This window comes from Rhizophagus irregularis, chromosome 15 (assembly GCF_026210795.1).
Source record: "Rhizophagus irregularis chromosome 15, complete sequence".
Taxonomy (NCBI): domain Eukaryota; kingdom Fungi; phylum Glomeromycota; class Glomeromycetes; order Glomerales; family Glomeraceae; genus Rhizophagus; species Rhizophagus irregularis.
This window is the reverse complement of record NC_089443.1, coordinates 1659840-1686209: the sequence shown is the minus strand read 5'-3', so window position 1 is coordinate 1686209 and position 26370 is coordinate 1659840. Positions and strand designations below refer to the sequence as shown.

The window sequence follows — 26370 nt, the reverse complement described above, 5'->3', positions numbered from 1 at the left end:
ATGAGCTGTACGCATTTTTTCAGGGCCGGAGTTATAATAATGTCAGTCGGTTACTATAATAGGAAATAATATTTTGACTAGCATTATCAAAAACTATCTAAAAAAGGAAAGATTTTCCTGATTTTTTAAGTTCAAAATACGCAAACTCAAACCTGACCCTTTTATATATATTTCTGGGTCCTATTTCAACCCTTTAATATTATTTTAAATGATAACTAACAATAAAAAATTTGAATTCATATTACAAAATTTCATCCAAAAATTCTGCAAAGATAAAATTATTCAATCTTATAAAATCCTTACTATACAATTTGTATCGTTCCTTTCACGTCACGAAAATAATCCTCTTCAATAACACAAACTATTTTAAGAGTTATAATATTAATTATTTAATGCATCGATCAATTTGGGCGAAGATTACTAAATCAAACTGAATTTGTGATAGACACACGCACTATCGTGCTGTTTTAATATCATTCAAATAAAAATATTTATGTAAATTGTAAATATACTATTATCAGCTTAACGTTTAATACTTTAAAAGTTTCCTTAATAAAAATTATTTTATTACATTCTCACTATTCTATTGGTCCTCCGAAATTTTAAAATTTCAGATTTTTTACAAATTAACTACAAGTAAATGTACTTTTTCAAATTGATCTAAAGACTTAGGAATTTCTCAAATTATATAACTAATATTAAAGTTCTATTTACGTATTTATCAACATTATTTACATTATTTAATATTTAAAATTGTATCCACATATTTATAATTAAGATAATTAAGATTGGTCTCTTTATGAAAACTGCTTGTTTTAATTACTATTAGCTATATTGAAATACACGATGTTGAATGTAGCAATTGGCGACTACCAGCTGTTACTGTCCTGTAAAGAGCTTTTATATGAGATTAATCGAATAAAATGTATAGAAGACAGCAAATAATCACGGTTAATTGCTACTCACGGTTCTATATACTTCTATTGTCAATAAACAATTTAAATATACGACTCGTTAATCTTTCAATTCTAGTTTCAAAATCTAAAATATTGACAAAATTTTTTTAAAGTGTAATTTTCGACATATACAGTATATTTTATTAATTTCAAGTATATTATCTGAATAAATCTTCGCAAAATATCATTATAGAGTTAATAGGTGAATTGATCTTGTTGATAAAAAAAATTGATATATAAATTCGCAATTTATAAAATTTGACTTGTACTAGCAATAATCAGGCATATCAACTAAAGAAAAAACATCATGTTCATATTTTTTCGAAGGTGCGCTTTTTTCATTAATGAAATAGTGTTCATAATTTAGGCCAGAATTAAAAAATTTGGAAATGAAATTACGAATCACGTTAAACACGGTGGCTTTGTTTGTACTACTATTGTGTATGTATAACATCATATTTAATAAATGAAAAAATCCATAAACCCCTTTTGATTATTTATTTCACCTACGATTACTAATAATATCAAAATGCAAAACGCAAAAAATACAAATGAATGGGTCAATTGGATTGAAGAATCTATATCTAAAGAATATTATAGACTTTATGAACAAAAACATTTTAGTAAAATTCAAAAAGTTGGAACTGGAGGATTCGGAAAAGTTTATCGTGCAAGTTGGAAAAATTCACAATATTTTGCGTTGAAATCTTTTTTTAATCTTGATGACGTTACTGCAAAAGAAATCGTTCATGAGGTATAAATTTAGATAAGCACATATATATTATGAATACTAAAATGTTATTCTTATTCTTATTTCATTAATTTATATTTATGATATTAACATTCCAGATTAAGCTTCAACGTGATATACAATTTCATAATAACATTATTAAATTCTACGGAATTGCAAAATTTGACCCGGGTATAATAAATTTTATTAATATGTTAATGTTGCTTTGATTTTACAAGAATGTATTTTATTAAAAAATAATTATTTTTTATCCATACTTAGAAAATGATGACGTTCAATCAAAAAATTATTTACTAGTTATGGAGTATGCTGACTCTGGTCCTCTTAAAAATTATTTAAAGGAAAACTTCAATAATCTTACCTGGAACGATAAATACAACTTAGCATATCAATTAGCCTGTGCCGTGTTATGTTTACATAATGAAGGAATAGTGCATCGTGATCTGGTAATTTACTTTATTAAATTATTATAAATCTTTTTCATATTTTTTTAATACCATAATGTATTTACAGCACTCTGGTAATATATTGGTCCATCAAAACACTATCAAGTTGTCCGACTTTGGGTTGTCAAAGAGAATCGAATCATCATCCAATACACAATCAAATCCTTTTGGAATAATTCCTTACGTTGATCCAAAAAAATTTAGCGAACAAAGAAAGAATAAAAACTCAAATCAAATATTCTCATTAAACGAAAAAAGCGATATCTATAGCGTTGGTGTTTTATTCTGGGAGATTTCTAGTGGTCAACCTCCCTTTTATACAGAAGACGAAAAATATGATGTTGATTTAGCAATAGAAATTTCACAAGGTCTCAGGGAAGAACTTATCTCCAATACACCAGAAGATTACATTAAAATTTATACTGGTATTAATTTTTTTCATTTCTCATTGATTATAATTCAGAATTATTTGGTTTATCTACAATAATCTATTGTTTGTTTTTTTTTCAGAATGTTGGAATGGCGAACCTGATAATCGTCCAACTATAAATCAAGTAGTAGAAAGATTAAAGGAAATTATAACAAAAACGAACATAAAAACAGAAAATAATATTAGCGTTTCTTTGAATACTGATAATTCATTACATGGGGAAATGTCTCAAATTATACAAAATTTTAATAAGATGAATACAAAGGAAATTGTACCCGCAAACATAATAATTGAAAATTGTTCATTTGAAAAAGTTAATGATATTGTAAATTATATTTTCAAAATAGTTAATGAAGGAAAAGAATTTACATTAACCAAAAATATTAAAAATATTCTTGTTTATTTTAATAATAATAATACAAGTTCACAAGAAATTTATAATTGGTTATTAATTAATCAAAATAATTTAGATTCTATATTTTTACTTGGATATTTTAATTATTTAGGAATTGAAACAAGTGAAGATAATAAGAAAGCATTTGATTTATTTATTAATGCATCAGAGCAAGGTCATATATTAGCGCAATTATATGTTGGATCATGTTATCAAACTGGTTACGGAACTACAAAGGATGAAAAGTTAGCTTTAAAATATTACGAAAAAATAGCAAATATGGGTTATGCATCAGGTTTATTAAAAGTTGGATATTGTTATGATTCTGGAATTGGAACTAGTGTTAATTATCAAAAAGCAATTGAATTATATCAACAGGCAGAAAGTTTAGGAAATATTGTTGCTCAATATAATATTGGTACCATGTATGCAAATGGAAGAGGTGTTGATAAAGATTATAACAAAGCTTTTGAATTATATCAGCAGGCAGCAAATTCTGGAGATAATAATGCTCAACATGGTCTTGGCCTTTTGTATGAATATGGAATGGGAATTAAAAAGGATATAAGTGAAGCGATTTGCTGGTATGAGAAATCTGCTAAACAAGGAAATCAACGTGCTCAAAAAAAACTAGAAATATTAAGATATAAATAATCAAGCTTATTTATTTAGTAATAAATACATTATTAAATAGTTAATTATATGGTACATATACATGCATATTATTAATAGCACTACATTATTTAAATTGCGCCAAATGAGTTGCATACATGAGTTTGAGACTTGAGTAGACGTAATCTCAATAATAGTATTTTTACTTTTATTAGACACGTGATGCTTTAAAAAAGCATAATTATGGATAATTTATTCTTTGAGCATCCATATCTTAACTAAAATAAATAACGTTACGTTCATTTTTTCTTTATTGTCAATAATTTCATTCTACACTTAAACGTCAAATCTTTAATATAAATAACTACATTATTATAAATATAATTGGGAATTGCTAAACGTTTCCTGGGCGATTGTCGCCTGGATTTTTTTTAAATATGTCACATGATGTACAATAAATAAAGAATAAATTTATTGATCTGATTTTTTCAAACTAGCTAATTTTTGATCGGCTAAACTTAAAAATTTTATCGCAAACATCTATTTTAAAAAAAAAATTTTTTTTGCAAGCATATTTATCCAAAATAATCTTATCTTTTCTTTTATTTGTATCACTTCATTAAAAAATAAATACAGTGATTTTTTTCTTTAAAATCGTAAATGTGTGATTTAAAATTTAATATTTACAAATAAAATTTTATTAGATAAGTAAATTACAATGATCAAGAAAAAAGATGCTAATAAAAAATGAAATAACAATGGAGTAATGAGAAGTAATAGAAGATGAAAGGAGTAAAAAAGAGTAAGGAGAAGTGTTAGGAAGCAAAAAGGAGAAATAGGACATGATGGAAGATGAAGAGGAGTAATAGGAAGATGAAGAGGAGTGATGGGAGACGAAAAGAAGTGATGAGAAACAAAAAGAAATGATGGGAAGTAAATAGGAGAGAAAAAGAAATAATGGAAAATGAAAAGATGTAATAGAAAATAATGGGATACGAAAAGGATGGAATAATAAGAAGTAATAAGAGGTAAAAAATGATGAGAGATAAAAAATAAAAAAATGATCATGATAGGAGGTTGGATAGTAAAAGATAATGATAGGAAACCAAGTAAAAAATAAACCATAAAGTAAAAAAAATGAAGTTAGTAAGAAACGAAATGTAAGATAGAAACAAAATAAAAAAAATAAATAAAAAATAAAAAACATACCTTTATTAATTGTAGAACCGGAAGGACTAAAAGACCTAAAAATAATGAAATAGAGTTAGTAGGAAACAAAGTGTAAGGATGTAAGTTAGAAATAAAAATAAAAAGAAAAAAAGAAAAATATCTCGAGTCCGAAATAACCGAGAAAATGAACCTTGAACCTATAGATTCCATAAACAAATAAATATGACAAATCTGCTGCATGATCGAAGACCCAGGCAATGTTTACCAATTCCCAATATAATTTAATATTATAATTATAATTTTAGTACATATTATTTTGTTAACTAATTATTACCTATATTAAATTCTAATTATAAACAAAAAACTGCTGTAACCATCTTTAATTTACTTAGTATTACATTATAATACTAAAATTTCTATTTAAACAAACTTATTGGTCCCGGTGCGGAGCAACGGGTAACTGCTAGTTACCGACTGAAAAAATAGTTAAATAATTTTTTTTTGCTCATACTATATCTAATTTGGTAGTAGTTAATGCCGGCCAAAATTATATATTTAATTTTTGCGACGGTCACGTGAATATCTTTGATAAGTCGACTTCATCCATCCCAAATTACAACAATATTACCGTTACTACTGCTACTACTTATTACTTTTAAACCCATTCGATATGAATTTTATGATCTTTACTAGATGATTTTTTACCATAATAATAATAATCTACACATGGTTTCGTTATTGTATAATTATTTATAACTCCATGATTAAATTCTTTATATTTCATAATTAATTTCTCAATATGATACGGATTTCCATGATTATATAAAATAACCTTTAATAGAAATTTTTCACATACCAAATTTTTGAGTGAACTCTCAAAAATTGATCATTTAAAATTTTGATATCATAATTATTAACATTATTATAATTAATAATATAACTATATAAATTATTATAATAATTAGTATTATCATCAATATAAAATTTCGTTAATTCTAATGTTTTAAGATTTTGAATCTTTTCGATATATTAAGAAATGTTAATAATGAGATTGATCAAAGATGTATGATTAAGATAAGTATATTAAATAAAGAATTTGTTTCAAAAAAAATCCGAATGAGATGATTTAATTGATTTAATTCCAATCTATTTAATATTATTTTGAATAATGAATGATAAAAAATATGTATTCATATTTTTCATATTCAAATCTTCATCTAAAAGATTAATTTTTCCAAATCTGTAAGGAATATTATTCGATCTTATAAAATCCTCACCAAAGAGTATTGACTCAATATTTTTTTAAAGTGTAATTTTCTAATCTTAGAATATATACTATTTAATTACCCTTTTCAAAATTAGTGTACCCCTAAATATCACCTCTAAAAAAAATGATTTCCAAAAATTTGCGATTATACTATGCAATTTTATTGTATCATTATGCAGAAAAGGGTTGATTATTAGTGATTCTGAAAGAATTTGAATGGTTTTCTCGATTTTTAAAGTAGTAGTTTCCTTGTTAAAAACATTTGTATTACATAAGATTTTAAATTTTGTTTATAATGAAACTACTCTAAGGATTGAGAAAATCACCAAAATTCTTCCAGAATCACTAATAATCGACTCTTTTCTGTATAACGATACAATAAAATTGACTATAATCGCAAATTTTTGGAAATCATTTTTTTTTAGGTGATATTTAGGGGGTACACTAATTTGAAAAGAGCGATAATTTCAAATATAGCTGAATAAACATTCGCGAAATTAATAAGTGAATCGATATTGTTAATTAAAAAAAAAATTTGATATATAAATTCGCGATTTAATAATCTAACTTGTATCATTAATAAAAAAGTGTTCATAATTCAGGCCAGAATTAGAAAATTTGGCCAAGATTATAAAATGAAATTACGAATCACGTTAAACACGGTGGCTTTGTTTGTACTACTATTGTGTATGTATAACATTACCAAGCTATTTAAAAGAAAAAATCCATAAAGTAGTTTCGTCTCCTTTCGATCATTTATTTCACCTACGATTACTAATAATATCAAAATGCAAAACACAAAAAATGCAAATGAATGGGTGAATTGGATTGAAGAATCTATATCTAAGGAATATTATAGATTTTATGAATTTGAACATTTTAGTAATATCCAAATAATTGGAACTGGAGGGTTCGGAAAAGTTTATCGTGCAAGTTGGAAAAATTCCGAACAATATTTAGCGTTGAAGTCTTTTTTTAATATTGATAACGTCACTGCAAAAGAAATTGTTCATGAGGTACTGTATAAATTATGAATTAATACTTTAATATACATAATATGTGCTCATTTAATTATTTAAATTTATATTTATAATATTTAATATTCCAGCTTAAGCTTCAGCGTGATATACAATTTCATAATAACATTATTAAATTTTATGGAATTGCAAAATTTGATCCAGGTAGGTAAATAAAATAAATCATATTCTAATACGTTGTTTGATTTTTAAAAATATATTTTAATAAAATTACTATTTCTTTTATTTATAATTAGAAAATGATAACGTTCAATCAAAAAATTATTTACTAGTTATGGAGTATGCTGATTCTGGTCCACTTAAAAATTATTTAAAGGAAAACTTTAATATTCTTACTTGGAATGATAAATACAACTTAGCATACCAATTAGCTTGTGCCGTTTCATGTAAACATAACGAAGGCATCGTGCATCGTGATTTGGTAATTTACTTTATTATTAATTAGAAAAGTGTCATTATAAATTATTTTCCATATTTTTTAATATTATAACGTATTTACAGCATTCTGGCAATGTTTTGGTCCATCAAAACACTATCAAGTTGTCCGACTTTGGGTTGTCAAAGAGAATTGAATCATCATCCAATGCACAATCAAAATTTTTTGGAATAATTCCTTACGTTGATCCGAAAAAATTTAGCGGGCGAAGAAGGAATAGAAACTCAACACAAATATTCTCATTAAATGAAAAAAGCGATATCTATAGCGTTGGTGTTTTATTCTGGGAGATTTCTAGTGGTCAATTTCCCTTTTATACAGAAGGTGAACAATATGATGTTGATTTAGCAATAGAAATTTCACAAGGTCTTAGGGAAGAACCTATCCCTAATACACCAGAAGATTATATTAAAATTTACACTGGTATTAATTTTTTCTTTAATAAAAATTTCATTAACCTTCCTCATTAATTACAATTTAGGTTTATTTGGTTTACTTACAATATATTATTGTTTGTTTTTTAGAATGTTGGAATGGCGAACCTGATAATCGTCCAACTATAAATCAAGTAGTAGAAAGATTAAGGGAAATTATAACAAAAACGAATATAACAACAGAAAATAATATTAGCGCTTCTTTGAATACCGATAGTCATGGGGAAATGTCTCAAATTATACAAAATTTTAATAAAATGAATACAAAGGAAATTGTACCCGCAAACATAATAATTGAAAATGATTCATTTGAAATAGTTAATAATATTGTAAATTATATTTTCAAAATAGTTAATGTAGGAAAAGAATTTACATTAACCAAAAGTACTAGAAATATTCTTGATTATTTTAATAATAATAATATAAATTCACAGGAAATTTATGATTGGTTATTAATTAATCAAAATAATTCAGATTCTATGTTTTTACTTGGATATTTTAATTATTTAGGAATTGAAACAAGCGAAGATAATAAGAAAGCATTTGATTTATTTATTAATGCATCAGAGCAAGGTCATATATTAGCACAATTATATGTTGGATCGTGTTATCAATCTGGTTATGGAACTACAAAAGATAAAGAGTTAGCTTTAAAATATTACGAAAAAATAGCAAATCTAGGTTATGCATCAGGTTTATTAAAAGTTGGATATTGTTATGATTGTGGAATAGGAACTAGTGTTAATTATCAAAAAGCAATTGAATTATATCAACAGGCAGAAAGTTTAGGAAATATTGTTGCACAATATAATGTTGGTACTATGTATTTAAATGGAGAAGGTGTTGATAAAGATTATAACAAAGCTTTTGAATTATATCAGCAGGCAGCAAATTCTGGAAATTGTAATGCTCAACATGGTCTTGGCCTTATATATGAATATGGAATGGGAATTGAAAAGGATATAAATCAAGCGATTTATTGGTATGAAAAATCTGCTAAACAAGGATATAAGAAAGCTCAAAATGCATTGGAAATAATCAAGCTTTCTTTTTAAATACATTATTAATTATTTGGTTAATTATATGGTACATGACTACATGCATATTATTTATTAATAGCACTACTTTATTTAAACTGCGTCTAAAAGATGAGTAAACGTAATCTCAATAATAGTATTTTTACTTTTATTAAACACGTGAAGCTTTAAAAAAGCATAATTATAGAGTTGTTTATCACTTCTTAAATTTATTAATTTATTCTGAGCATCCATATCTATAACTGAAATAAAAAACGTTGCATTTATTTTTTCTTTATTGCCAATAAAATTGTATAAAAAAAATTATAAATATGGTAAATATGATTATTTTTTTTGTACTACATTGCCGACTGAAAAAAATAATACACGTACTATAGCCAAAATAATTTTTTGCACTTATTTACAGCAATTCATGTAAGTTAATGCCGGCCAAAATTATATATTTAACTTCACGTGAATATCTTTGATAAGTCGTCATCCGAAGTACTCTTTTTAAACGTTATGATCTTTACTAGATGATTTTTTACCTTTTTACCTAATAATAATAATCTACACATGGTTTCACTATTGTATAATTATCTATAACTCTATGATTAAATTCTTTATATTTCATAATTAATTTTTCAATATGATACGGATTTCCATTATATAAAATATAATAACCTTCAATAGAAATTTTCACATACCAAGATTTAAAATGTCATTTAAATTTTGAGTGAACTCTCTTAAAAATTGATCATTTAAAATTTTGATATCATATTTATCACTATTATAATTAATATAAACTATTATAAATTATTATAATAATTATCATCAATATAGAATTTCGTTAATTCTAATGTTTTAAGATTTTAGAAATGCTGATAATGAGATTGATCAAAGATGTATGATTAAGATAAGTATACTAAATAAAGAATTTGTTTCAAAAAAAATCCGAATGAGATGATTTAATTGATTTAATTCCAATCTATTTAATATTATTTTGAACAATGAATGATAAAAAATATGTATTCATATTTATCATATTCCAAATCTCCATCTAAAAGATTAAATTTACTTATTTTTCCAAATCTGTAAGGAATATTATTCGATCTTATAAAATCCTCATCAAAGAATTGTTATACAATTCGTATCGTTTCCTTTCACGTCACGAAAATCATAATAATAATCCCAAACTACTTTAGGATTAATTATTTAATGCATCAGTCAATTTGGGCGAAGATTACTAAACCAAATTTAATTATTATGACGTGATGTTTTAAATTTTAATATAAAGACCGCTCAAATAAAACATTAATAAAGTTTGTATAAATTTTACTAAGTAAATCGTAAATATATTTTAATCAACTTAACATTAAAAGATCCTTAAAAGTTATTTTATTACATTCTAACTATCCTATTGGTCCTCCGAAATAGTTCATATACGGTAATAGTTTATTGATGGTCCGTCGTGCTTATAAATTTAAAATTTCGTAATAAAATCAGATTTTTATACAATCTAGTTTTGCAAATATATTCTTTTCCAAGCTGATCTAAAGACTTAAAGACTTCTAAATTTCGCGAATTATCTAAATAATATTAAAGATATTTAAAGTTCTATTTACGCATTTATCGAAAATATAGTATGTTTCCTAATAAAATCTGGCTCAACTGCTAAGATACCGACTGAAATCAAAATTATTTGATATTCCAAATTGGTATATAAAGATCTACTTATTCATAATTAAGATTGGTCTCTATATGAGGATATCGAATGTAGCAATTGATGGCCACTAGTTGTTACTGCCCTGTTCAATTGTTACTGTCCTGTAAAGAGTCTTTATGTGTGAGATAAATCGAATAAACATGTATCCTTAATAATGGCTAAAATTAATAATTCCGGATCACGGTAGTTCTATATTTCTATTATCAATAAATAATTAAATATACGATTCGTTAATCTCTGCAATTCAGTAAAATATTATTTAACTCAAGAATTTTTTAAAGTGTAATTTTCTAATCTTAGAATATATATTTAATTAATTTCAAATATAGCTGAATAAACCTTAAACATTCGCGAAATATTAGTGTTAATAAGTGAATCGATCTTGTTGAGAAAAAAAAATTGGTATATAAATTCGCAATTTAACTTGTACTACAATAATCATATTAGCTAAAAATAACATATTTTTTCGAAGGTGCACTAACTGCGCTTCTTTCATTAATGAAATAATGTTCATAATTCAGGCCAGAATTAGAACTTGGCCAAGATTATAAAATGAAATTACGAATCACGTTAAACACGGTGGCTTTGTTTGTACTACCAAACTATTTAAAAGAAAAAAAATCCATAAGTAGTTTCGTCTCCAATAATATCAAAATGCAAAACACAAAAAATACAAATGAATGGGTCAATTGGATTGAAGAATCTATATCTAAAGAATATTATAGACTTTATGAACAAAAACATTTTAGTAATATTCAAAAAGTTGGAATTGGAGGATTCGGAAAAGTTTATCGTGCGAGTTGGAAAAATTCAAAATATTTTGCGTTGAAATCTTTTTTTAATCTTGATGACGTTACAGCAAAAGAAATCGTTCATGAGGTATAAATTTAGATGATCACATATATATTATGAATATTAAAATGTTATTCTTATTCTTATTTCATAGTAATTTATATTTATGATATTAACATTTTAGCTTAAACTTCAACGTGATATACAATTTCATAATAACATTATTAAATTCTACGGAATTGCAAAATTTGACCCGGGTATAATAAAATTTTATTAATATTTTAATGTTGCTTGATTTTTACAAAAATGTATTTTAATAAGAAATGATTATTTTTTTTATTCATAATCCATACTTAGAAAATGATAACGCTCAATCAAAAAATTATTTACTAGTTATGGAGTATGCTGACTCTGGTCCTCTTAAAAATTATTTAAAGGAAAACTTCAATAATCTTACTTGGGACGATAAATACAACTTAGCATACCAATTAGCCTGCGCCGTGTTATGTTTACATAATGAAGGAATAGTGCATCGTGATCTGGTAATTTACTTTATTAAGTACAAAAGTATTATTATTTTTTTTCCATATTTTTTAATATCATCATGTATTTGCAGCACTCTGGTAATATATTGGTCCATCAAAACACTATCAAGTTGTCCGATTTTGGGTTGTCAAAGAGAATCGAATCATCATCCAATACACAATCAAATCCTTTTAGAATAATTCCTTACGTTGATCCAAAAAAATTTAGCGAACAAAGAAAGAATAAAAACTCAACACAAATATTCTCATTAAACGAAAAAAGCGATATTTATAGCGTTGGTGTTTTATTCTGGGAGATTTCTAGTGGTCAACCTCCATTTTATACAGAAGACGAAAAATATGATGTTGATTTAGCTATAGAAATTTCACAAGGTCTCAGGGAAGAACCTATCTCCAATACACCAGAAGATTACATTAAAATTTATACTGGTATTAATTTTTTTTATTAACCTTTCATTTCTCATTAATTATAATTTAGAATTATTTGGTTTATCTACAATAATCTATTGTTTTGTTTTTTTTTTCAGAATGTTGGAATGGCGAACCTGATAATCGTCCAACTATAAATCAAGTAGTAGAAAGATTAAAAGAAATTATAACAAAAACGAACATAACAACAGAAAATAATATTAGCACTTTTTTGAATACTGATAATTCGTTACATTGGGAAATGTCTCAAATTATACAAAATTTTAATAAGATGAATATAAAAGAAATTGTACCCGCAAACATAATAATTGAAAATAATTCATTTGAAATAGTTAATGATATTGTAAATTATATTTTCAAAACAGTTAATGAAGGAAAAGTATCTACATTAATCAAAAATACTACAAATATTCTTGATTATTTTAATAATAATTATATAAATTCACAGGAAATTTATGATTGGTTATTAATCAATCAAAATAATTCAGATTCTATATTTTTACTTGGATATTTTAATTATTTAGGAATTGAAACAAGTGAAGATAATAAGAAAGCATTTGATTTATTTATTAATGCATCAGAGCAAGGTCATATATTAGCACAATTATATGTTGGAACATGTTATCAATTAGGTCATGGAATTACAAAAGATGAAAAGCTAGCTTTAAAATATTACGAAAAAATAGCAAATATGGGTTATGCATCAGGTTTATTAAAAGTTGGATATTGTTATGATTGTGGAATAGGAACTAGTGTTAATTATCAAAAAGCAATTGAAATATATCAACAGGCAACAAATTCAGGAAATTTTATCGCCCAAAGTAATATTGGTGTCATGTATGAAAGTGGAAATGGTGTTGATCAAGATTATGATAAAGCTTTTGAATTATATCAACAGGCAGCAAATTCAGGAAATTACTTAGCTCAATATAATCTTGCTAATATGTATAAGCGTGGAATGGGAATTGAAAAGGATATAAATCAAGCGATTTATTGGTATGAGAAATCTGCTAAACAAGGATTTCAAAATGCTCAAAATACATTGAAAATAATCAAGCTTGTTTATGATTTAAAATTGAAATACATTAATAAATAATCTTAGTTAAATATAATGTACACGCATATTATTAATAGCACTAGTACTTTATTTAAACTGCACCCAAAAATGATACGCATACATGAGTTTGAGACTTTGAGTAATTTTTTATTTTTATTTTTATTTTTAGAAAACAGAAAATCAAACCCGTAGATTCAATTATACAGAGAACCTAAAAAGTCTATATATAATACAATCACTACGAAGCAAGCCACCCCAAGGCGTGACGCTTTCTGTTCTTTATGGAATAGGTGAACGCGAGTCAGAACCACGAACTTTCCCAGGAACACCCGCCAAAAGAGAAAAAAAAGAAAAAAAAGAAAAAAAGAGAAACAAGAACAATTTTACCAAAATTCCAAGAAAAAAAAACAAGAAAAATTAATAAAACCCGTATTTTGCTTTCAGCCCTAAGGCTGCCACTTGTCAATACTGTCATAAGTGGAATGGTTCACACTATTTTAAATTGTTTAATATATATACAAACGTGCATGATGACGTAAGGGTAATTCATAGACGCCAAAATGAAGAATGTAAAATAGGAAAAAAGTGTTTAAGACTCATTACATGAACAATATACATATATAGAATAAGAAAAACTAAATTAATTAGAATTAAGACTAGAAAATAGGGAGTCGGTAGGGAAACTATTCGCTGGTCTTGATCGTTTGTGGTCATGTGATTGTGACGAAGTGGAAGGATAGGACAAAGTGTCCCTCTTGTTAGGTCGGTATTCCACCGATTCAGTTTCGTCTGAGGTGTATGAAGGTAAACCAAAGAGATCTATATGGTATTCAGCCGGGTGACAAGGCCGAGGAGTGTACGGTATGCACGTATAGTCGTAGTAATCTTGATATTTTTCCACCCATTTCTTCCACTTGCGATGTTGTTTCTTTTTGCAAGGCATTGGAGGAGGTGGGGGTTGTTTCATCTGCTCGTGAAATCCATTAGTATGAACCGTCAGTTGTCGAGTTGATATTCCTCGACGATAATAATGTTTAAGTGTGGTGCCCATACCGTTAGCGGCGGATGAGTCGTAATCTAAAGGGTTAGACCGACGTATATGGGTAGTCGGGGGTAAGTCAGGTTCAAAGGGGTTGTATTGCAAATAATAACTACTGTTCACTTTAGACGGGTCTACGGGATTATAACCATAGTATATAGTGCTACGAGGAAGTGGTTCTAACGAATCCATGAGAGCCTCGATTTCTGCAGCATTCAAATAATGAGGGATAGTATTAACGCCAGAAGGCCTAGATAAGGTCGAAGGTTGTGACGTAGTGCTGCAATTCGGCAGCGTGTGATGAGGTATTTTAAATCTATAATCATCAGGATCAGGTAATAATTTCTCCGTTGAAAATTTTTTGAATTTCAAATGGTGAAGAGGTGAGTAGATATGTTGTGATTCATCGAATAGGAAGCGAAAACGTCTTCCAGCTGAGAGTTTGTTATCTTTCAGAGTGCGGGAGGTAGGGTCAATAGTTTTAAGCACCCTTGCACAATGTCTCTTGAAGCGGGTTTCCTGTTTGCGCTTCGTTGCAGGATTACTGCTATGGTTGAGTTTGAAATTCGAAAGGTGTTTCCTGTAAATATAGGCGCCTGGATGTTTGCGCACGAAATTAGTACTGTTAGCCACATAGCATACATTGTACTGAATGCCAAGGCGGTTGGAAAAGATCTCATTTTTCCATCGATGTTGCCAAAGATCGTATACATGATTAGCGTGTGAAGATTTTGAATTCGTATATCCTGGGTCCAATTCAGGCACAGGTTTCAAATGGTGATTTATTTTTGTTCTCGAAAATTCAGGTTGATGAGTACCACAAGCACGTCTATTTAAAGACATGACGAAAGGGCTCGGGCTATGACACCGGGTAAGAGAATTAGATAAAGCGGGTGTGCAAACATGTTCACAAGGAATGTAAATACCAAAGTGGAAGCGATAGCGCTTATAAGAAAATGAGAAGAAAGTTTTTGTATGAGTGTTCTTCAAAGTTCTATTAGAAGCACGTGACTCGATAAAGTCGATTCGATCCAGTAATTTCTGGCGAATCAAATCAAAATACTTTTGTTGAATACGTTGGGGTAAAACTTTTTGTAAGGTAAAAAAGTGTGTGAGCATTTTACTAATTTGATATTTTGTGTTAGGCAAATAGCTCGTGGATGTGTATTGAATAGGCGTAGAATCCATGTGATAATCATTGGTGTGTAAAAATAAATGAAGATTATTGGTGTCCGAGAAAAGATCAGCAAGCTCAAAAAAGAAACTTTTTGAGCGCCTGAATTCGTAAATCTTGTTATAACCGGTTCGGCGTTTTGTCATCACGTGAAATTTTTTCACAGAGACAAGGAAAGTATTTTTATGAAAATTGGACGTATTATTAAACGTTTTTGAGGGAGAAAGAAGGGGTAAAGGTAAAGTAGTCTGGTCGTTATGAACCAGCTGAACGGGAACAGATATAACATCTGTATCCATATCTCTCAAAGGTCAAGGGTAATAAAAGGAGACCTTTCCGTAGAGGCCACCAAGTGGTCCTCGCTCCTTACAAAAATATAAGTGTTTGTGAAAAAATTTATATTACTGCGGTTTGTTAACAAAAAAATCGGAAAGGGGAGAGAGTTTTTTTTTTCTTGAGACTTTGAGTAAACGTAATCTCAATAATAGTATTTTTACTTTTATTAGACACGTGATGCTTTAGACACGTGATGCTTTAAAAAAGCATCACTTCTTAAATTTATTAATTTATTCTTTGAGCAACCATATCTATAACTAAAATAAATAACGTTACGTTAATTTTTTCTTTATTGTCAATAAAATTATATAAAAAAATTATAATATAATAAATACGATTATTTTTATGTAACACATTACCGACTGAAAAACATGCAAAATAATTTTTTTGCTCATATCTATATGGTAGTAGTTAATGCCGGCCAAAATTATATTTAACTTTGGCGACGGTCACGTGAATATCTTTGATAATTCGACTTCCCCATCCCAATATTACCGTTACTACTGCTACTACTTATTGCTTTCAAACCCATTCAATATGAATTTTACGATCTTTACTAGATGATTTTTTACCTTTTTACCATAATAATAACCTACACATGGTTTCGTTATTGTATAATTATTTATAACTCTATGATTAAATTCTTTATATTTCATAATTAACCTTTCAATATGATACGGATTTCCATTATATAAAATACAATAACCTTCAATAGAAATTTTTCACATACCAAGATTTGAAATTTCATTTAAATTTTGAGTGAACTCTCTTAAAAATTGATCATTTGAAATTTTGATATCATATTTATCATTATTATAATTAATATAAACTATTATAAATTATTATAATAATTATTATCAGGCTTATTTTGAATAATGAATGATAAAAATATGTATTCATATTTTTCATATTCCAAATCTCCATCTAAAAGATTAAATTTACTTATTTTTCCAAATCTCTAAGGAATATTATTCGATCTTATAAAATCCTCATCAAAGAATTGTTATACAATTCGTATCGTTTCCTTCACGTCACGAAAATCATAATAATTCCAAACTACTTTAGGATTAATTATTTAATGCATCAGTCAATTTAGGCGAAGATTACTAAACCAAACTGAATTATTGTGACGTGCTGTTTTAATATAAGACTGCTCAAATAAAACATTAATAAAAGTCTTGTGTAAATTTTTTACTACTAGGTAAATCGTAGTATACTTTAATCAGCTTAACGTTAAAAGTTTCCTTAAAAGTTATTTTGCTACATTCTAACTATCCTATTGGTCCTCCGAAATAGTTCATATACGGTAATAGTTTATTGGTGCTTATAAATTTAAATTTTCGTAATAAAATCAGTTTTTTATACAATCTAGTTTTGCAAATATACTATTCTTTTCCAAGCTGATCTAAAGACTTCTAAATTTCGCGAATTATCAAGTTCTATTTACACATTTATCTAAAATATGTTTTCTAATAGAATCTGGCTCAACTGTTAAGACACCGACTGAAATCAACATTATTTGCGTTATTTAATATTCCAAATTGGTAAATAAAGTATCTACTTCATTATTCATAATTAAGATTGGTCTCTTTATGAGGATGTCGAATGTAGCAATTGATGGCCACGAGTTTTTACTGCACTGTTCAATTGTTACTGTCCTGCAAAGGGTCTTTATGTGAAATAAATCGAATAAAAATATATAAAGGGTAGATAATCCTTAATAATGGCTAAAATTAATAATTCTGGATTACGGTTACTCGGTTAGTTGCTCACGGTTCTATATTTCTATTGTCAATAAATAATTTAAATATACGATTCGTTAATCTTTGCAATTCTAGTAAATTTTTAACTCAAATATTTTTTTAGTGTAATTTTCTAATCTTAAAATATATATTTAATTAATTTCAAATATAGTTGAATAAACCTAAAACATTCGCGAAATATTATAGTGTTAATAAGTGAATCGATCTTGTTGATAAAAAAAAAAATTTGATATATAAATTCGCGATTTAATAATTTAACTTATACTAGCAATAATCATAGCTACTAAAAATAAGATATCATGATCATATTTTTTCCGAAGGTGCACTTCTTTCATTAATGAAATAATGTTCATAATTCAGGCCAGAATTAGAAAATTTGGCCAAGATTATAAAATGAAATTACGAATCACGTTAAACACGGTGGCTTTGTTTGTACTACTATTGTGTATGTATAACATTACCAAACTATTTAAAAGCACAAAAAATCCATAAGTAGTTTCGTCTCCTTTTCGATCATTTATTACTACGATTACTAATAATATCAAAATGCAAGACACAAAAAATACAAATGAATGGGTTAATTGGATTGAAGAATCTATATCTAAAGAATATTATATATTTTATGAACAAAAACATTTTAGTAATATTCAAAAAGTTGGAACTGGAGGATTCGGAAAAGTTTATCGTGCAAGTTGGAAAAATTCAAAATATTTTGCGTTGAAATCTTTTTTTAATTTTGATGACGTTACAGCAAAAGAAATCGTTCATGAGGTATTTATTTAGATAAGCAAATATATATTATGAATATTAAAATGTTATTTTTATTCTTATTTCATAATTTATATTAATAATTAACATTTCAGCTTAAACTTCAACGCGATATACAATTTCATAATAACATTATTAAATTCTATGGAATTGCAAAATTTGACCCAGGTATAATAAAATTTTATTAATATTTTAATGTTGCTTGATTTTACAAAATGTATTTTATTAAGAAATAATTGTTTTTTTATCCATACTTAGAAAATGATGACGTTCAATCAAAAAATTATTTACTAGTTATGGAGTATGCTGACTCTGGTCCTCTTAAAAATTATTTAAAGGAAAACTTCAATAATCTTACTTGGGACGATAAATACAACTTAGCATATCAATTAGCCTGTGCCGTGTTATGTTTACATAATGAAGGAATAGTGCATCGTGATCTGGTAATTTACTTTATTAATTATTATAAAAGTATTATTATAAATTTTTTTTCATATTTTTTTAGTATCATAATGTATTTATAGCACTCTGGTAATATATTGGTCCATCAAAACACTATCAAGTTGTCCGACTTTGGGTTGTCAAAGAGAATCGAATCATCATCCAATACACAATCAAATCCTTTTAGAATAATTCCCTACGTTGATCCGAAAAAATTTAGCGAACGAAGAAAGAATAAGAACTCAACTCAAATATTCTCATTAAACGAAAAAAGCGATATCTATAGCGTTGGTGTATTATTCTGGGAGATATCTAGTGGTCAACTTCCCTTTTATACAAAAGGCGAAAAATATGATATTGATTTAGCTATAGAAATTTCACAAGGCCTTAGAGAAGAACCTATTCCCGATACACCAGAAGATTATATTAAAATTTATACTGGTATTAATTTTTTTTAAAAAAAATTCATTTCTCGTTAATTGCAATTTATGTTTATATGGTTTATTTGCAATAATATATTGTTTGTTTTTTTTTCAGAATGTTGGAATGGTGAACCTGATAATCGTCCAACTACAAATCAAGTAGTAGAAACATTAAAGGAAATTATAACAAAAACGAACATAACAACAGAAAATAATATTAGCACTTCTTTGAATACTGATAATTCGTTATATTGGGAAATGTCTCAAATTATACAAAATTTTAATAAGATGAATATAAAAGAAATTGTACCCGCAAACATAATAATTGAAGATTGTCCATTTGAAATAGTTAATAATATTGTAAATTATATTTTCAAAATGGTTAATGAAGGAAAAGTATCTACATTAATCAAAGATATTAAAGATATTCTTGATTATTTTAATAATAATAATATAAATTCACAAGAAATTTATGATTGGTTATTAATTAATCAAAATAATTCAGATTCTATATTCTTATTTGGATATTTTAATTATTTAGGAATTGAAACAAGTGAAGATAATAAGAAAGCATTTGATCTATTTATTAATGCATCAGAACAAGGCCATACATTAGCACTATTATATGTTGGATTATGTTATCAATTAGGTCATGGAACTATAGAAGATGGAAATCTAGCTTTAAAATATTACGAAAAAATAGCAAATTTGGGTTATGCATCAGGTTTATTAAGAGCTGGATATTGTTATGTTTTTGGAGTTGGAACTAATATTAATTATCAAATAGCAGTTAAATTATTTCAACAAGCAGAAAATTTGGGAAATATTAGTGCTCAACATAATTTAGCTCTCAGGTATTTTAATGGACAAGGTGTCGATAAAGATTATAACAAAGCTTTTGAATTATATCACAAGGCGGCAAATTCAGGAAATAGAAATGCTCAATATAATCTTGCTGGTATGTATGAATATGGAATGGGAATTGAAATGGATATAAATCAAGCGATTTATTGGTATGAAAAATCTGCTAAACAAGGATATAAAAAAGCTCAAAATGCATTGGAATTAATCAAGCTTTCTTTGCTTTCTTTTTAAATACATTATTAAATTATTTAGTTAATTATGTGGTATGATACATGCATATTATTTATTAATAGTACTATTTTATTTAAACTGCGTCTAAAAGATGAGTCGCATACATGAGTTTGAGTAAACATTATCTCAATAATAGTATTTTTACTTTTATTAGCAATTTTAGGTATAGAAAAAATATCTTTTTGATCCTTATGCACTTTCATTTACATCATTTCCAATTTTATACTTTCGGTAAATATTATTTAAAAAAGCATAATTATAGAGTTCTTAAATTTATTAATTTATTCTGAGCATCCATATCTATAACTAAAATAAAAAACGTTACATTCATTTTTTCTTTATTGCCATATAAAAAAATTATAAATATGGTAAATATGATTATTTTATTGTACTACATTACCGACTGAAAAAAATAATACACGTAGCTAAAATAATTTTTTGCACTTATTTACCGCAATTCATGTAAGTTAATGCCGGCCAAAATTATATATTTAACTTTGGCGACGGTCACGTGAATATCTTTGATAAGTCGTCATCCATCCTACTTGAAATACTCCTTTCCGATACCACCACTGCTACTACTTATTACTTTAAAACCCACTCAATATAAACGTTATGATCTTTACTAGATGATTTTTTACCTTTTTTACCATAATAATAACAATCTACATATAATTTCGTTATTGTATAATTACTTATAATCCTATTCCTATGATTAAATTCTTTATATTTCATAATTAATCTTTCAATATGATAAGGATTTCCATTATATAAAATACAAGATAAATTTTTTAAACATAATCTTTTATGAGACAAGATTATTTTTAAACCTTCAATAGAAATTTTCCACATACCAAAATTTAATAATTTCAAATCTTCATTTAAATTATTAGTGAAATCTCTTAAATTTTGATCATTTAAAAATTTGATATCATGAATAATATCATTATTATTATAATTATTATAATTAATATAACTATTATAATTAATAAAATTATTATAATTAATAAAGTTATTATTATAATAATTATTATCATTAATATAAAATTTCGTTAATTCTAATGTTTTAAGATTTTTAAATCTTTTCATTATATTAAGAAATGTTGAATAATAATGAGGTTGATCAATTTGTAAAAAAAGATGATTAAGATTTAAAGGACAAGAATATTCTAATATTAAAGAAGGAATTTCTTCAATAAAATTTGAAAAAGATGATGATTTGATTGATGATTTGATTTCAATTCTATTAAGATTATTCAAATGATGAATAATAAAAAGTTTGATCTCATATTCCAAATTTTCATTTTCATCCAAAAAATTAAATTTACTAATAATTTTTAAATTTTTTAAATTTTTAAAGATAATATCTTTTAAAATATTATTAGAACTTATAAAATCCACATCAATCAATTGAAATTTTTTCAACTTGTTACAATTAATAAAAAATCTTAAAAGATCATCTGAAACATTACATTTCATAATTTTTAAAGATTCCAAAGAATTCGTTATAGAACCTTCCATATCATGAAAATCATAACTTCCTTCATAATTTAATCCACTAATAGTGATTTTCGTTAAATGATTTTGATTCAATAAGAATTTCATTAATTGATGATTTTTTAAAGTGAAATCATATTTTTGTATATAAACAATTTTTAATTTAGGATTACAATTCATAATTTGATTAATTATACCAAACTTATTAATAAAACCTTTAATCTTAAATTTTTTTAATTTTGATAAACATTTTTTAGCATCATTTAAACCGAAAAGACGAATATAAAAATCATCACCTTCATCATAATCACCATTATAATTATCATCATAATTATAAACATTAATATAAATAGTATTAATTTCATCAGTATATTTTATAATAGATCTAAAAATCATTTCAGTTAAAGCCAAAATAATATTATTATTAAAAATAATATTTCTTTTTCCACAAATGATTTGAAAATATTTCCATTTATTTTCATCAACATAACTAGAATATCTATAAAAATCACTATTATAACTTAACCATAATTGAATAGAATTAAATAAAAAAGAAAAATCAATAAATTTTATAAAATGAGGATAATTAAAAATTGGTTTTTTAGGAATATAAAAAAATTCTTGATAATTATTTTTTAAAAAATTTCTTATATTTGTATTTTTAATAAAAAATAAAAGTATTGAAATAATTTTTATAGTATTAATATTTTCGATAAGATAATCTCTTATATTATCAAAATTATTTGATTTATTGGTAGTAATAAGAGATTTTTTCCATAAATAAGGAATCGAAATTTTACATAAAATTTTATTCGTTAAACAAAGATAATATAAACTTTTAAGATCATTATTTTCTTCAATTATTTTAATAATATTTTCAATAACTTCAAATGAACAAGTATTAAAAGACATTTTTCGTCATATAGATTGAGATTGAGATTATTATTATTTAAGATTGAGATTTAAGAAGATTAAATTTTATTTATGTTATTATTATAAAATTTCACGTGGCAATTCATGTTAAGATGATCACCATACACATATAGATTAATTGATACCAAAAAACAGGTAAAACTTCAATATAACCAAATTTGGGTAATAAATTTAATTGGCGTAACGTTTTATAAAAATTAAATTTAGGTTGGTACGTTGGTACCCGGGCGTAAAAAAAAAATACGAATTTAATTTTTGATGTAATTTTCATACTGCGGTATTAAAATATACTGTATAATTTCGAAATGTTCTAATAGCGAAAAATACTTTCAAATGTAAAATAAATTAAAAATATTTCTTATTCTCCTACGACTAAATAAATATATTCCTAACAAATCATCCAAATATAAATTAACAAAAGTGAAAGAGACTTAAAAAGAATATGCAAATTTTAATTTCCCACATTCTCCGCATGACGTGGAGTTTTTTTACATATGAGCAAAGTGATTACAGTAAAATTTGTTTGTTGTTGATATATAAATTCAACAATAGAATAAAAAAAAACAAAATTAAAATTTATACTATAATGATTTTCAAGCGCCAAAAAAAAAAATTAAATTTATTTTTATTTTAGCTCATGGCGTAAAAAAAAGGTCATATTTTTTATGATTAAACAATTCAAAAAAAAAATTGTACTAGATTAATATGGATAGATTATCTGAATATTTTTTTTGTGTGGCGCAGTATCGTGGAAAAAAAATCGGATGTTGACGTTTGAAATATTTTGATACCTCCTTATAATCAGTTCACTGTAAACTATATAACTATAATAAAATTAATAAAATTGTAATATTGTACTGATAGATAAAATTAGAAAAAACCTGACAATATATTTTCAAATTAAGATATTTGAAACATGTACTTTTTTATTATTTACATTATTTTTAAAAAAAGGAAAATTTATAGAAAATTTTTATTGTTTCATAAAAGGTAAATTTTCTCCAATTACGGTAAATAATTTTAAAAGGTAATGTATATCCTTCCAATTTTGTTCTTGAAAAGAAAGAAAGGTAAATTTTGTTATTGTTTGATAATTTGGTAAAGTTTTTAAATGATTATAAAGAAAAAACCGGTACAAAATCCTGATCCTTTTAAACGTTATTCATTGGTTATTATATTTTAAGTTTAAAGTTATTTATTTCTTCGCCTTTTACGTAATAATATTGTAAAAAAAAAAAACATTTATATATTTTATATATTTACATATTTACATATTTACATTTGACATTTGACGACTAATAACGGTTGATGCCGAAAAATTACTGTGCATAATGATATGCATATATTTCTGGAAAATCATTTGAATCAATATGAATCACGAGTCATATAGAATCACGTCATGGGGTTTTAAAGTCCGCCAAATGATCCGCATGTGTCACTTTGATCAACTAAATTTTATTTAGTAAATTTATAAGCCATATATAAACAGTTGTAATAAACAATGGAAAAAAAAACAAACGCATTTTTTTTTCTTTTTTTTTCTTTTTTTTTTCTTTTCAAAAAAAAAAAAAAAAAAAAAAGTTTCGTAAAAAAAAATTATATAGTATATATATTTTTTTACTCACATGAAGAAATGTCAAAATTACCTTTAGAAACTATTGAAGAGATCCTTAGTTACATCGATGAAGACGATATAACAACTTTTCATTCTTTATCATTTATTAATAGAACATGGTGTAATCTTTGTATTCCTCATTTATGGAAGAAACCTTTTAACATAAAAAATAATAATAATAATTCAAAAAATCTTTATAAAATAATTACAATAATTTTATCATTTCTTGATGAAGAACAAAAATCCGTACTTAAATTAAACGAAAAAAAAACTGGAATATTTTCAACAAAAAAATTATTATATAATTATCCTTCATATATAAGACAATTAGATTTTAATAAATTATTTTTATTAATAACAGAATGGATAATAAAAAATAAAAAATATCGAACGAAATTTAAAGAAAATTATTTTATAAAGAATAGTGATAAATTTACTTTTGATTTTTCAATCTTTAAAGAGGATGAAGAAGATTATGAATTAAATTTTAGTTATAATCGTATTATAGAAAGATGTTGTTTAAAAGATCAAGAAAAATTGGCGTTCTTTGAATATATTTTTAAAATTATTATAGCGAGGAGTAAAGGAATTAGAAAATTATTTGTTGATATATATCATGAAAATGAAGAAATCGCTTATACTATACCAAAGGATTATTTTAAATATATTTTTGAATTAAAAGATTTTGGAAAATGTTTTTCTGGATTAAATGAATTTTCTTGTAAAGGAAATTTTCATAAAACTTGGTTAATTAATGGAATCAAAAAATATTCTCATGATATAAGAAAATTAACAATTTATCCTTGGAATAGAAATTATATTAATGATTTAAGAGTAAAAGATTTAAAAGGTTTATTAAAAGCTCAAAAAAATCTTAAATCTTTATCATTTTCCGTTGATTCGGAAGTTGAAAAAAAGGTTATAGAATGTATGCAAGGAAATATTTCGAAAACTTTGGAATCTTTTAATATGAAATATGGTGATTTAACGGATAATGAATTAAAATATTTATCAAAATGTAAAAAATTAAAAAAATTATGTTTTGATACCGTTTATTTTGATGAATCAATTAATATTTTAGGTAAAATTATTTATCCTGATCTTGATGAATTAATCTTTTTTAATTGTAATTTTTCAAATTCTTTTATAGATTTATTAAAAGAATTTATTAAGAATAATGGTCATAATTTAAAAAATTTTCAATTAAGTCAAAATATTATAGATATTAATAATATTAATAATAATAATTTAGATATTAATGATATTCTTTCTACTTTATTAGTTTCTTGTTCTAATTTATCCAATTTTTATGTAAATATTGATAATCAATCCGATATTATTTTATTTTTTAAGATTTTAAGACAATTTAAGCATAGTTTAAAATCCATTAATGTTGGTAATTATAATAATGGTATACCAAAATTTAATTTTAATTATGATTTTATGTTAGAATTTATTGAAATTTTTATGTCAATGTCGAATATTATAAATTTAGATTTAAGTAATTGGGAAATTTCTTTTAATTCTTTTAAGATTTTTATTGAAAATTGTTGTCATAGTAAGATTTTATTAAAAGTATTTAAAGTATCATGCGTTGGTGGTTCTAAGGAGGATTTGGAATCTTTAATCGAATCTAATGCAAAATTAAATTCCAGATCATTAGATAATATTTTAATTATAGAGAATGATGAAATTAAAAATATCACCATTGTATGGCATTAACAATTTTGACGACGACGTTAGACGGAGTTAAGTTATATTTTGACGGAGTTAAGTTAATTTATAATTT

At 25.3% G+C, this 26370-nt stretch overlaps 7 protein-coding genes across 7 annotated transcripts; 5 read left to right on the top strand and 2 right to left on the bottom strand.

The window, feature by feature from the left end:
- Positions 1-1485: 1485 nt before the first annotated feature.
- On the top strand, positions 1486-3631 carry OCT59_007096 (uncharacterized protein; the record flags this gene model as incomplete). Its single annotated transcript, XM_066146392.1, has 5 exons — positions 1486-1710; positions 1806-1878; positions 1969-2153; positions 2221-2578; positions 2664-3631. 5 exons carry the CDS (start codon positions 1486-1488, stop codon positions 3629-3631), a joined length of 1809 nt encoding a protein of 602 aa, XP_065998493.1.
- A 3183-nt stretch (positions 3632-6814) lies between these two features.
- OCT59_007095 (uncharacterized protein) lies at positions 6815-9233 on the top strand (the record flags this gene model as incomplete). The annotated part of the gene is made up of 5 exons (XM_066146385.1): positions 6815-7042; positions 7135-7207; positions 7300-7484; positions 7565-7922; positions 8024-9233. 5 exons carry the CDS (start codon positions 6815-6817, stop codon positions 8986-8988), a joined length of 1809 nt encoding a protein of 602 aa, XP_065998492.1. The 3' UTR covers positions 8989-9233.
- Positions 9234-11329: 2096 nt separating this feature from the next.
- Positions 11330-13537, top strand: OCT59_007094 (uncharacterized protein; the record flags this gene model as incomplete). The annotated part of the gene is made up of 5 exons (XM_066146379.1): positions 11330-11554; positions 11652-11724; positions 11825-12009; positions 12084-12441; positions 12540-13537. 5 exons carry the CDS (start codon positions 11330-11332, stop codon positions 13535-13537), a joined length of 1839 nt encoding a protein of 612 aa, XP_065998491.1.
- Positions 13538-14138: 601 nt separating this feature from the next.
- On the bottom strand, positions 14139-15380 carry OCT59_007093 (uncharacterized protein; the record flags this gene model as incomplete). The annotated part of the gene is made up of 2 exons (XM_066146375.1): positions 14139-14882; positions 15180-15380. 2 exons carry the CDS (start codon positions 15378-15380, stop codon positions 14139-14141), a joined length of 945 nt encoding a protein of 314 aa, XP_065998490.1.
- Positions 15381-18356: 2976 nt separating this feature from the next.
- Positions 18357-20536, top strand: OCT59_007092 (uncharacterized protein; the record flags this gene model as incomplete). Its single annotated transcript, XM_025327553.2, has 5 exons — positions 18357-18581; positions 18674-18746; positions 18837-19021; positions 19103-19460; positions 19557-20536. The coding sequence occupies 5 exons, from the start codon at positions 18357-18359 to the stop codon at positions 20534-20536; spliced, it is 1821 nt and encodes a 606-aa protein (XP_025170710.2).
- Positions 20537-21121: 585 nt separating this feature from the next.
- OCT59_007091 (uncharacterized protein) lies at positions 21122-22945 on the bottom strand (the record flags this gene model as incomplete). Its single annotated transcript, XM_025327554.1, has 1 exon — positions 21122-22945. One exon carries the CDS (start codon positions 22943-22945, stop codon positions 21122-21124), a length of 1824 nt encoding a protein of 607 aa, XP_025170711.1.
- A 1654-nt stretch (positions 22946-24599) lies between these two features.
- Positions 24600-26303, top strand: OCT59_007090 (uncharacterized protein; the record flags this gene model as incomplete). The annotated part of the gene is made up of 1 exon (XM_066146355.1): positions 24600-26303. The coding sequence occupies one exon, from the start codon at positions 24600-24602 to the stop codon at positions 26301-26303; it is 1704 nt and encodes a 567-aa protein (XP_065998489.1).
- Positions 26304-26370: the final 67 nt, after the last annotated feature.